Source organism: Onychomys torridus, chromosome X (assembly GCF_903995425.1).
Source record: "Onychomys torridus chromosome X, mOncTor1.1, whole genome shotgun sequence".
NCBI lineage: Eukaryota > Metazoa > Chordata > Mammalia > Rodentia > Cricetidae > Onychomys > Onychomys torridus.
Genome location: NC_050466.1, coordinates 33,739,203 through 33,751,798, shown reverse-complemented (window position 1 = coordinate 33,751,798; position 12,596 = coordinate 33,739,203). Strand labels below are relative to the sequence as shown.

The following is a 12,596-nucleotide window of genomic DNA, read 5'->3' as shown; positions in this document are numbered from 1 at the left end:
CCATATGGAGTTTACTTTCTTTGTGGTAAAAGTTAGCCACTGGGCAAGAAACTGCCCTTGCCTCGACTACTGACACATACTGTCCAAATTGGACAAGTAGGACACAAAAGAAAATGACTGCTGAACTTTGTCAAGACAAAGCAGGACAGTCCTTCAAAATTCCTGCTTCATAGAAAAATCTGTCAGATATTCTAGGCCTGTAGGCCAAAGATGGATCCCCCAATATTGAAGAGGAAACTTGAGTGACTTTCCAAGCAGCCAGCTATTTCTCTCATTTCTTAGTTTTGGGAGTTGTTGCTCTGTAGTTCCTGTTTACTCAGATAATATTATATCCTTCTCAAGTCTCTGATGGAGTTGAAGACTAGATAGTTATATGTGGGAGCCCGTTTTCAGGTTCCTTGTGGCTTTACCAAGCAGGTCTGCATAGAGGATGATTAGGGCCACAGGCCTGAGTGCAGGTGTCTGAGATGGTCTCCACTTGGCTGTGCTGGGGGAGGAGGTCTTTTGTTCCACCCCTTGGTGTCTCTATAAATACCCTGGGACAGAGACAGTTGGGGCTGTTGGAAAAGGTTCCAGGCCCTCTCTAGGCTATCCTGTATTTTCTGTTTATCTCCACAATATAAATCCTTCTATCTAATATTTCCTGCTGCTCACTGTGGTGGTATTGTGTTCCCCGAAATATTGTGCACCCTAATAAACTTATCTGGGGTCAGAGACAGAACAACCACAATATTAAACATAGAGGTTAGGCAGTGGTAGCACACACCTTTAATCCTAGCATTGCAGAGGCAGAAATCCATCTGTTCAAGGATACAGCCAGGCATGGTGACTCACGCCTTTAATCCCAAGAAGTGAGCCTTTAATCCCAGGAAGTGACAGCAGAAAGAGAAAGACATATAAGGTGTGAGGACCAGAAACTAGAATCATTTGGTTGGTTAAGCTTTCAGGCTTTGAGCAGCACAGTTCAGCTGAGATTCATGTGGATGAGGACACAGAGGCTTCCAGTCTGAGGAAATAGGATCAGCCAAGAAACTGGCAAGGTGAGGAAGCTGTGGCTTGTTCTGTGTCTCTGATCTTCCAGCATTCACCCCAATAACTAGCCACAGGTTTTATTTTGTTAATAAGAACTTTTTAAGATTCCTGCTACAGCTCACACTCAAGAAAACTCTGGGGAGCTGTGGGGTTTGTGGGTAAACACCCCACAGTTATAGTTATAGTTTTCCTTGTTACCAAATTCAGAAAAGAAACTCATAAAAGAGGTGTAAAGTATATAAGGTTGAGAGACATGAAAAGATAGTTTGGAGTTGGTAACACAAGTTAGGATAGAAAATGAATTAGGTACAACCCTTTGGATTCACCAAGATAGAATAGATAATGGAGTATTTTTTCTGAATTTGTCAAATGCAAATGGACTGGACATTGTTAATATAATTCTTACCTGTATATATTTGTATATAGTTATTGTACTTATTGTATATAGTTTTACTATGTTAGTTAAAAACTTCTATTTTAATTTAGACAAAAGGGGGAAATGTGTGATATTTTGATTATGTTCTGACAAATAAAGCTTGCTTAGAGTCAGAGGGCAGAGCTAGACACTAGCTGACCCAAATTAACCATAGAAGTTTGGAGGACTGTAGACAGATAGGAAACAGTAAGAAGTAAGTTGGGGCAGAGACAGGAACTCGACCCATTTGGAGGCAGGAACGAAAGAGGTAGGAGGAAACTGGTAGCGGCTCCCCTGTTTCTCTGCTGTTTCAGGTTCTTACCCCAGTATCTGACTCCGGATTTTTATTGATAAAGAATAATTAGATAAGGCTTCACTATTCTCAAAATTTTATTTTACAGAACACACACACACACACATACACACACTCTGCCCCTGATTCAAACAATGCCACAATGTGGATAGTGCTTATTTTATCACCAAGCATAATTTAGGGGGGCAGAGCAGGAACACAGGCTTCTGTTACACCTTGTAAGACAAAACCCTGGCTCTATCGAGAAAATGTAAGAAAGAGACCCCTTTCACCCAAACTGAGTAACCCCAAGGGCACACCTACAAGCAGATTTTGCAGGGACCCTCCTATTGGTGCACTCACAATGGGTGGGTGGGGCCAAAAGTCCCCGCCCAGTGCCTCTCATTGGCAGTGATGTAGCATCCCATTGACTCTCATTGGCTGGGCTGTGGAAAGAGGTGGACTCTCCCTGGGAGCTTGAAAGGAAGCTGCCAGCAGCTAGGGTGGAACCCTGTCACTGTCATTCCTGAGTGCTGCCCTTTAGCTGGTCACTACCATCTCAGAGAGGCTGGGGAAGATAAGTGGGGCCAGATCCTGAGATTCATAACATCAGGTCTAGTGATTCATTCATAACCCTCGGCATTGCCCAGGCTGGTGATGACACCAGTATGCAGAGACTATGGCATCAAATTTCAGCTATCTTTCAGTGGAAGACACGGTCTGAAGAGACACCACAGGAAAAACCTGAAGGTATGCCTCCTGCAGACCCTTTATCTGTCACTCAAGAGACTCCTCAGAAAAGGGTCTCTCTCCACCATGAGGTGTGGGGGGCCACAGATAGCGGGGAGGGGCCTGCCACCATCCTGAGTGGCTGTTGAGCATGAGAATGTCCCTGAGTTCCCAAGAGTTAGGCCAACATTGAACTGTGCCCCAAGCTCCCTTGGTGGGCCAAACAGGAGGGTGTTTGGGCCACCTCAAAGAACACGTGACACAAGTCTTTGCGGGCTGTACTGTCTCTGCCTTTCCCCTTGCAAGATGCCTTTGTGTATTCCTCAGAGAAGGGGAGCATCTCACTTGGAGACTGAATTTGGCCGTTTCCCATGCACACATGTATCTGAAGCCAGGAGGCAGAGTCAGTCATAAGGAGGGCGCCATGAAGGAAGGTGGCCGGTTGTCCCAGCAGGATCCTGGAGCCAGTTTCCAAAACTTTACTTACCCATTATGCTCATGAAGAATAAAAGACAATTTGGAAACATGTCCTTACATCTGCACGTATCTTTTAATGCTCAGACAGAATTTAAAGCCATGGCTATGCATTTGCTGCTGCTGCTAAGGCAGGCATATACCAGTAATAATGGGAGTTTAAAAAGGCATCCTGGGGTGGCACACGCCTTTAATCCCAGCACTCAGGAGGCAGAGGCAGGCGGATCTTTGTGAGTTCAAGGCCAGCCTGGTCTATCGAGCGAGATCCAGGAAAAGGCGCAAAGCTGCACAGAGAAACCCTGTCTCGAAGAAAAAAAAAAGGCTTCCTGGGGTTAGGGATTTAGCTCAGTGGTAGAGCATTTGCCTAGTAAGTGCAAGGCCCTGGGTTCGACCTCAGCTTATAAAACAAAACAAAACAAAACAAAAACAGGCTGGAAAGATGACTCATTGGTTCAGATTACTGACTGTTCTTCCAAAGGTCCTGAGTTCAATACCCAGCAACCACATGGTGGCTCACAACCATCTGTAATGATATCTGGTGCCCTCTTCTGGCCTGCAGACATACATGCAGGCAGAACATTGTATACATAATAAAAATAAACTTTTTTTTAAAGGCTTCCTGTGTAGGTAAGATGAACACAGTACTTGTACTCTTCCTGGGACAGGCCACGAACAGATGTCATGGAGGTGCCATTCAGTAGTCACAATCTTCGGGCCCAGGAGTGGTTATTATGGTCACAGAAGTGATGATATGTGCTCACATCTACACAGGTGCTCAGAGTAGGACTGCTGTCTAGAGACTGTTTGCATTTGATGTGAACCACTGTGAACTTTGTTTACCTCTCTTATAGAAAGCTCCACGTTGAAGTCTGTCAAAGGAATTGTGACCCATCTCTGTACCGACTATGGCTGGATTAATGAAACTATCTTTTTCAATACTGACATGTTGTGTGGCAAAGTCCCACTGAACATTGGGACAAGTGTCATTGCTCTCGTGGAAGAAAACAAAACAACTCATACCCAAAAAGCAATCAAGGTATGCCTGAATTCACCCAGAGTCTCTTGGTGTATTATTTAATATTCTGTTGTTGTGATAAAATACCATGATGAGAGCAACTTAAGGAAGTGTGTTTATTTGTTCTTATGGTTCTAGAAAGATGAGTGAGTCCATCATGACAGGTAGATATGGTAGGCAGCAAGCAGCAGGTATGGTAACAGAAGCAGGAAGCTGAGAGCTTACCTCTTCAAATGCAGTCTCAAAGCACAGAGACACAACTAGAAATGTTGCTAGTCTTTACATTTTCAAACCTCTTCCAATAAATTCATACCTCTGAAACCTCCCAAAACAGTCCCTCCAACTAGAACCAAGTTTTCAAACATCTTGAGTCTATGGGGACATTGTCATTCAAACCACTGTATTTGATGGGAATGGTGGTGCATGGCATTGGAACTAGGACTCAGGAAGCAGAGGAAGGACATTTTCTCAGTTCAAGGACAGCCTCATCTATATAGTGAGTTCCAGGACAGCCAGAGTTACGTGGTGAAAACCCATTTTTAAAAAGATTCAGAAAAGAGAAAGGAGCGGATGGAGGCCTAATTGGGAGGGGAGGAAGAGGGGAAACTGTGTTCATGATGCTGTATATGAGAGGAAAAAAGAAAAGTGTAATACTATTATGCATTTTAGTAACACTTTGATCAAATTACATTGAATATATGAATAAAAAATTAGAGATGTACAGTTTCTTGCTGAAAGTAGGTAAAAGGGTTTCCTTTTTTTTAGAACATAAACTTAATAACGCTAAAATATCTCTTCTATGTATAAATAAAATTTTCACCAAAAAAGATTAAGAAAATGTTGATGTATGATCAAAGTTGACATTCCACTTCTCTGAGCTTAGTGGATTTGATGTTATATTATTTGAATGCAACGATGCTTATTATGTTTCTAAATATTTTGTGTCAGTTCTCTTAATATTTGAACAAAATGTAAATGATTCTGTATAATCCTGCAAGTTGCATCATATAGTGGCCAGACATTTTCCATTCAGTATCCAAACTAGTAGATTTGGTATGACAAAGACTGTATTGTTCACACTCTTTTCTGTGTCAATTGGAGGGTATGTGTTTATTTATGTTAATTTTTTAGATTTATTTTTATTATGTTATGTGCATGAGTGTTTTGCATGCGTGTACATCTGTGTACCACATGTGTTCCTGCTGCCTGAGGAGGTGCTGAGCCTCCATGTGTGTTCTGTAATCATCACTTCTGTTCAGCTCTTTACATATTGATGACTATTGTCAAATTACTCTTACTTATGTTGTTCCAATTGAGAGTCTCAACAGCAGGCCACAGAAGATCCCTTTGCCAGTATTGGTAAACACTGAGCGACTGTTATTGTAAAATCATGGTAAAATCGAAAACCCGGAAGCAGGCTCCTGATCTTATTTTGAATTTTTTATCATCTTAATGATAAAGTTATCATTTTCACTTCTTGTTCTTCTCACACACAGATCCATCCTAGACCTTTCCACATTTGTAAGAATATATTCATTAGGAAAATAGGAATGTGTTCTCCCACTGATTTTTCTAAAACTTGCAGGTTTTTGTTTTTCAAATATTTTGAAAATATCAATTGTGTCATTAGTGCACTCTGTCAGGAACATAGGTGAACACTTGTGTCTTTCACAATGTCAGAATTTATTGAATAACAATAAATTCATAAGTCACATTAGTTTCAATGGCAACAATTTGCAAGAAAATCCTGCTTACTTTGGTAACCTGGACATGATTACACAGAGTTTTTGTTTTTATTTCAGCCTTAATTGCTATTCCTAATTCTCATATGACACACTACAGTCAATATGTAAATGCCCAGAAAATACAGGTTACATAATGAGTACAACTGGTTACAGAGGCTGGAGCAGAGTTTCAGGAGGTTTCACATGGGATGAAAAAAGGTAACTTGAGGAAGGTCCCAAAAGCCAATAAATGAGTTGAAGACAGCTCTGGTTCCCACTGTTAGGAGTCCCACAAAAGGGCCAAGCTACACAACTGTAGCATATATGTAGAGTGCCTAGTTTAGTCCACACAGGCTCCCTGGTTGTCGGTTCAGTCTCTGTGAACCCCTGTAAGCCCAGGTTAATTGATTCTGTGAGTTTTCTTTCCCTGTCCTCTACCACTCTGGCTCCTACAATCCTTTCTCCTCCTCTTCAGCAGGATTCCCTGAACTCTACCTAATGTTTGGCTGTGGGTCTGCATCTGTTTTTCCGTCAGTTGCTGGATGAAGCCTCTCTGATGACAGTTGGGCTAGGTACCAATCTGAACACAGAAGATGGCCACTTCAGGCTACATAATCTGCTATTGCTTAAAGAGTCTTAGTTGGGGTCATCCTTGTAGATTCCTGGGAGAGTCCCTTGTGCCAGGTTTTTACCTGACCCCCAAATGCACCCCCCTTTCCAGTAATCACTTTTGGTGTAAATGTACCACATTTTCTTTATCTATCCCTTGGTTGAGGAACATCTGGTTTGTATCTAGGTTCTGACTATTATGAGTAAAGCTACTATGAATGTAGCTGAACATGTGTCCTTGTGGTAGGATGGACAATCATTTGGATATATGGTGTAGCTGACCTCCAAAGTGGCTGTAGGAAGTTTTCACTTCCACCAGCCATGGAGGAGTGTTCCCCTTGCACCACATGCTCTCCAGAATGAGCTGTCCCTTGTGTTTTTGTCTTAGCCATTCAGACAGGTGTAAGATGGAATCTCAGAGCATTTTTGTGATGGCTAAGGATATTGGACATCTTTTTACGTTTTTTTTTTTCTAGGCCTTTTGAGATACTTGTGTTGAGAACTCTCTATTTAGATCTGTACCTCATTTTTTAAATTGGATGATTATTGGTTTGTTGATATCTAGGTTCTTGATTTCTTTATATATTTTGGAAAACAGCCCTCTGTCAGAGGTGGGGTTAGTGAAGACCTTGTCCCATTCTGTAGGCTGCTGTTTTGTCCTATTGATGGTTCCATTTGCCTTACAGAAACATTTCAATTCATAAGGTCCCATTTATTAATTGCTGATCTTGGTGCCTACATGATTGATGTTCTGTTCAGGAAGTTGTCTCCTGTGCCAGTACATTCAAGATTATTTCCGACTTTCTCTTCTGATTCCTTGTCCAGCCTTACTACATGTTTGGTCTTACTGCAACTAGATATGCCATGTTTTGTTGATACTCATGGGAGGCCTGTCCTTTTGTGAATAGAAACAGAGGAATGAATTGGGGAAGGGCAGAGGGGACATGGAGGTAGGGACTGAGAGGAGAGGAGAGAGGGGAAACTGAGGTCAGGATGTAAAATAAATTTTCAAAAATGTAAATACAGTCTTTATTGATAAGAATGGAAACTGAAACATGCTTCAGTGAAGGAGCTGCTCTTATACTCTCAATTGTTGTGGACCAGGGAGTTTTCATCAAAAATACAGATGTATGTCCAGATGCAGAGGCAAAAAAACAGAACTTTCTCCAGGCTCAAGAATGGGTGGACTGATTGAGTGAAGACACAAAGGGTAATGGGGAGGCTGGAAAAGGCAAATAATTAAGCCTTATCACCAGCAAGGTCTGAGCTCAGCTGAGGATGCAGGGACTTTCTCTGTTTGTCCATGTCCATCCTTGACTAACACATCAAGTGTCAGTTAACAGGTGAATGGGGGCCATCGCCATCATAGTGATAGGTGTACACTTTGTTCTGTGGTTCAAATGGAGGGAGTTGCACCTTTCCTTTGCTCTGGTGTATATAATAAGTTCCTAGGCTTGGTTTTCCTCTTGTGATGGCGGTTATTTCTTCCACTTCATCTCTTGCTTCTGTACCCAGGTCCAGATAGGGAATAACATGCTCTCCCTCCTTGTTCTCCAAAATTGTGCCGCTCATTTTGTCTCTGTCAACTTTATTCTGTTCCACTCCCATCTCCAAGGTAACCTATTTCTCTTCCTTCGCATACCCTGCAAAGCGCATTTCCTCAAATTACACCACCAATGTCACTCAGTCTAAAAATTTTTCTTTGGAAATGTATGAAATTCTTTTCTAATTTGAGTTACAGCCATGACTATAGCTTGCTTAGAAGTATATTTTAAACATATTTTACTCTACTGGATTTTGAGTTCCTGGAAAGCAAGAGCACTGTCTTTCTAAGGTCAGAAGGTAACTTTGTGAGAGCATTAAACATAGGTGTGAAATTCACATTGGCAAGGCACTTGTCGATCCATGGAGCAAGCACAGACACAATTGATGTCATCATCTCAGGTCCATGGTCTATCATTAATGGGAAATGTATGGTCTAGGTTTGAGAACAGTTGCTTAAAAGATTTCTGCCACAGGAGTGCTGTTTTGACATGACTAATAAAGTCCATGTCTCTGACAAGGAATCCTATGTCCTGCAAACACCCTTACAACTCTGTTAGGTCAACTCATTAAAATGCTGTTGTTTCCATGGGGAATCTTTGGGAAATGGACAATCTCCTCCCTGTAATTTTTATGTTACCTTCAACCACTGTGTCCTTCTCTTATAGGTGAAAACTGTGACGAATCCTGTTGATGGTACTGAGCAATCAGACCTCAACAGAGAACTTTGTATTAAGTGTGTCACCTCGGTCACACAGGACAGCATCTATATCGACAAGGAAACTTCTTTCCCTGCTCATCTCTTTTCTGGAGGTAAGATTTATGGTTTTAAAAGCAAAGAGCAAGAGTGGGGGAAGTGTCCTTGAAATTGAAAGTGAGGTACAATAAAGATGGGGAAAATGGGCAATATTTTAAGTATCACATAGTGGACCTGTCTCCCCAATGCCATCATCATGCATCCATGTGGTTTTCACTACTCAATTGATTGGTTTGGCTGTTTTGATTTTTCATACAGGATTCCTCTAAGTTACCTGAAACTCACTGTGCATCTGAGAATTGTTCATAACCTTAGCAAACCCATCCCTGGCTCTTCTGAGTGCTGATGTCATAATCTTTCTGCCACTGCATCAGGATACATCACACAAGATTAAGGGATTTATCTTATCCACCATTTCAAAGCAAAGGTGCAGACAGGTCTCTTTCTTTCTGTGTCCTCTTTCCAGAATATTCATCAGATAGGCTCTCATATTTTGTCCCTAGCCTAGGTACCAAGTTGAAGCATGTGATCCTACTGTGTACCTGGCTTCCATCCCCGAAAGAGATCTCAAAATGACCACTGGATGAGAAAATCCAGTACTCCTAGCTGTAACTTTCACTCTGAGACACACAGTTTTCAGTTATCCATGTCTGATGAATAAATCATTGTAGAAGAACCGGTGTTTAAAGGGCCTTAAGCTTCCCTTCCTGTAGGAAGATATTTGAGATATCTGTCTAAGTAATTGGAAAAGTTACTTTGCATTCATGAAATGTTTGTCAGCATATTGCATTGATGAAGGGTCTTAGGTATTGTGATATGAGCTGAGTGCCATAATATTTACACTGCTAATGTTCTTGGCTGTTTTAGAATTCATGCCTTGCAGAGGAGACTTGTTGCTGATTGAGTATTCCATGAAGCCGGGCACTTCAAACATGAACATCCACACCGTGAGCCCCTTAAGCTCCCAGAATATGGATGAGGTAGTTGCTTCCATGTTGCCCTTGTCATGGGCAGGTAGCTGCCTATTTTTCCTTCTTGGTCACTTTTTTGCCCAGGATTTTGTTTGGTATGTTTGGCAGTATATCCTCTGCCAAAGTGGCCACATTCACTGATTGAAAAGGCAATAAGAAGAAAATAATATAGAATATACACATTGTTAACGCCTAGCTTTTGTGCTTTACTTGACGTTAGGATGTTCTGTGGACAACAGTTAGAAAGTGTCTTGGCTGTGAGGCAATTGTGGGGAAACTTTGAGTGCACTGGGTTTGAGGTGTTCAGCCTGGTAATAAAGGTGGGTAAGACCTTGGTCAGTACAGCCTGAGAATGAGATGTAAAGTCAGGGAGGTAGAGTGTCTGGCCACATTGGGCAGCATGAAGGGCATGTCTTCTCATCACACAGGAGGTAGAGTGTGAGGCCCCATTGTATAGCATGAAGGGAATGTATTCTCATCACACAGAAGATATAGTAGGAGGCCATGTTGGGTAGCCTGAAGGGCATGTCTTCTTGTCACACAGGAGATAGAGTATGGGGTCACATTGGGTAGCCTGAAGGGCATGTCTTCTCATCACACAGGAGATAGTGTTAGTCCATATTGCGTAGCATGAAGAGCACATCCTCTCATCAGACACCTCGTGCTCATCTTATTTCTCTGCTTTGATAGGTGTGATGTGGGATGGTTACTCATTGTGTTAACACAGTACTCAGGCATTCCCTATGTGTCAAGGATGAGAATCAGTGATGGGTTGAAGGAGCTGCTGAATAGAGCCAAGGGGTTGTTGAGGGCCATCTGTGGTGGGTTATGCTTCTCCATACTCATTGCCTTCATTTCTCATCATAGGTCTGTGTTACCAGTACTGATGGAAGAACTGGTGTGGTGGAATCCTGCATCTTTTTTACTGTAGATTCTATCCAGAAACCTACTGGTTATACTCCGGTGTTGTATGACATTGTGAATGTGGTCGCTGTGGACAGCATTCAAGCACACTGTTCTTGGAGAGCAGTGTCAATGATTCCAGTGGAAATGTGTATTGACCAAGCCTTGTAATTCATAATTATTTCTAAGGCTCTGGTTTAATAAAACAAAATGAGCTTGTAATCCAAAGATATGAACTATGACTCTTCTTTTGAACGTCCTGGTGATTTCATTAGGAACTTGAACTCACTTTAGGAAGGTACTTTGTTAATTCAAAACCATGCCCTATTGGAACATGAATTTAGCAAAGAAAAAATGAATCATTTTCTATAAGCAAGAGCAGATTCTGTGTTGCCACTGTCCTTGTGGCCATTAAGCAGCATGGAGAAGCAAAGCATCTAACTTTTCAAGATCCCAGGAGTGGGCAGGCAAATGTGACCAGGTATGATTTAACATTATAGCTTGCCTTCTAGCTTGAGTCTCTTTATGCCTTTCCAAAGTTTATTTCTCTACAATATCTTTTATTTCCTACCAACTACTCCATTTGTTGAATTTAGTGTTTATCTGTGGACCCTCTTCTTGTGATAGTGTACCAAATATGCCAGTGCAGACAAATGAAAGACCAGACTCAGGTCTACTTCAAACAGAAAGTTGAGAGTGGACTTTTATTAGTCTGAGAGGTGGTGAACCCCAAATTGCTTCCTATACTGAGGAGGAACTTCTGTGAAGTTAACTGGCCCTCCTTTGACATTTCTTGCCCTTCAGAAGGAATCCTGGACCCTTCTAACATCTGCAGAGTGAAGGATGCCTGCCTGTACTGGGGAGCCAGTCCACCTGGACCAGTTTCCTTACATCAGTACCTGGTGTAGTCTGGCCCTCTACCCACAAGACAAGGGTTCAATTCCATGCCTCTTGGGTTTCCAGTGCAGTCCTGATCTCTAAGAGAGTTTCAACCCAGAAAAAGCCACCTATCTTTCAGGTAGAGGATCAGGATTTGGAACTTCCACCATCCACCCTCCTCCTGAGGGTGGCCATCCCCACACTAAGAATTCAGAACACAAAGCACCAGTGTCAGCTTTGTATCCTGACTTCCCATCTGATGGCTCGTGCCACAGCTGCCAATGGCCCCTTTTACCACAGACCGCTGGAGGGTATTGTCCACCTCAGTATGCTCAAGTTCCAGGTCCCTTGAAGGCTTCCCAGTGACCTGCCATCGAGTGCCCTGTGCCTATTGTGTCAAACTCCATGGCCAGTCAACCTCCAGGAGGACAGGATTCTCAGACCAGACCCAGTTGAATATGTTTATCAGCCATTCACCACTACTGATCTCCTGAACTAGGGACATCACACCCCACCATACTTAGAGCAGCCACAAGCTATGATCACGTGTTGTAGAATATTATTTTAACGTGTGTTACTTTTGTTTATGTTGCATTTGTTTTAACTGTGAAGCTGTGTTATTGTGCCTATCTAAAACACCTGATGGTCTAATAAAAAGCTGAATGGCCAATAGCAAGGGAGGAGAAAGGATAGGCAGGGCTGGCAGGCTGAGAGAATGCATAGAAGGAGAAAATCTGGGAGAAAAAGAAGAAAGAGCAAGAGAACAAGGAGAGGAGGGTGTTGGGGGCCAGCCACCCAGTCACGCAGCTACCCAGCCAGCAGTAAGAGTGAAAGTAAGATATACAGAAGTAAGAAAAGGAGAAAGCCCAGAGGGAAAACGTAGATGGGATAATTTATGTTAAGAAAAGCTGGCTAGAAACAAGCTAAGGCAGGGCATTTGAAAGTAAGAAAAGGCCTCTGTGTATTTATGCGGGAACTGGGTGGTGGGCCCCCCAAAAGAGTAGAAAAAGCAACCAACAACAACCAACTTATGTCTACCATTATGCATAGCCACTAACTTACTTGAGACAACTGCCAACAGCTCCTGATTGCCCTTTTTACCTCCAGATACAGAGTGTTGGGTCCATTAGGCAGCACCTGCCTGGCTGATCATTCAAGCATCCCAAACACTAGTAACCTGAAGTGATTTACTGATACCTTCCTTCCTGATAAGTGTCCCAAATGTAACCCCAACACACCAGAGGTCCTCCAGGC

General features: G+C 42.4%; 1 protein-coding gene across 1 annotated transcript; it reads left to right on the top strand.

Annotated features, from left to right (window-relative positions):
* Window positions 1-2,407: 2,407 nt before the first annotated feature.
* LOC118574599 (cancer/testis antigen 55-like) lies at window positions 2,408-10,634 on the top strand. Its single transcript, XM_036175553.1, has 5 exons — window positions 2,408-2,489; window positions 3,794-3,978; window positions 8,501-8,645; window positions 9,457-9,569; window positions 10,428-10,634. The coding sequence occupies exons 1-5, from the start codon at window positions 2,408-2,410 to the stop codon at window positions 10,632-10,634; spliced, it is 732 nt and encodes a 243-aa protein (XP_036031446.1).
* Window positions 10,635-12,596: the final 1,962 nt, after the last annotated feature.

Bases quoted from the DNA above. Each gene is read 5' to 3' on its own strand.
- LOC118574599 (XM_036175553.1), top strand. From the start codon at position 2,408: ATGCAGAGACTATGGCATCAAATTTCAGCTATCTTTCAGTGGAAGACA. The intron at 2,490-3,793 runs GTATGCCTCCTG...CCTCTCTTATAG, and splicing joins ACCACAGGAAAAACCTGAAG to AAAGCTCCACGTTGAAGTCT. The intron at 3,979-8,500 runs GTATGCCTGAAT...CTTCTCTTATAG, and splicing joins ATACCCAAAAAGCAATCAAG to GTGAAAACTGTGACGAATCC.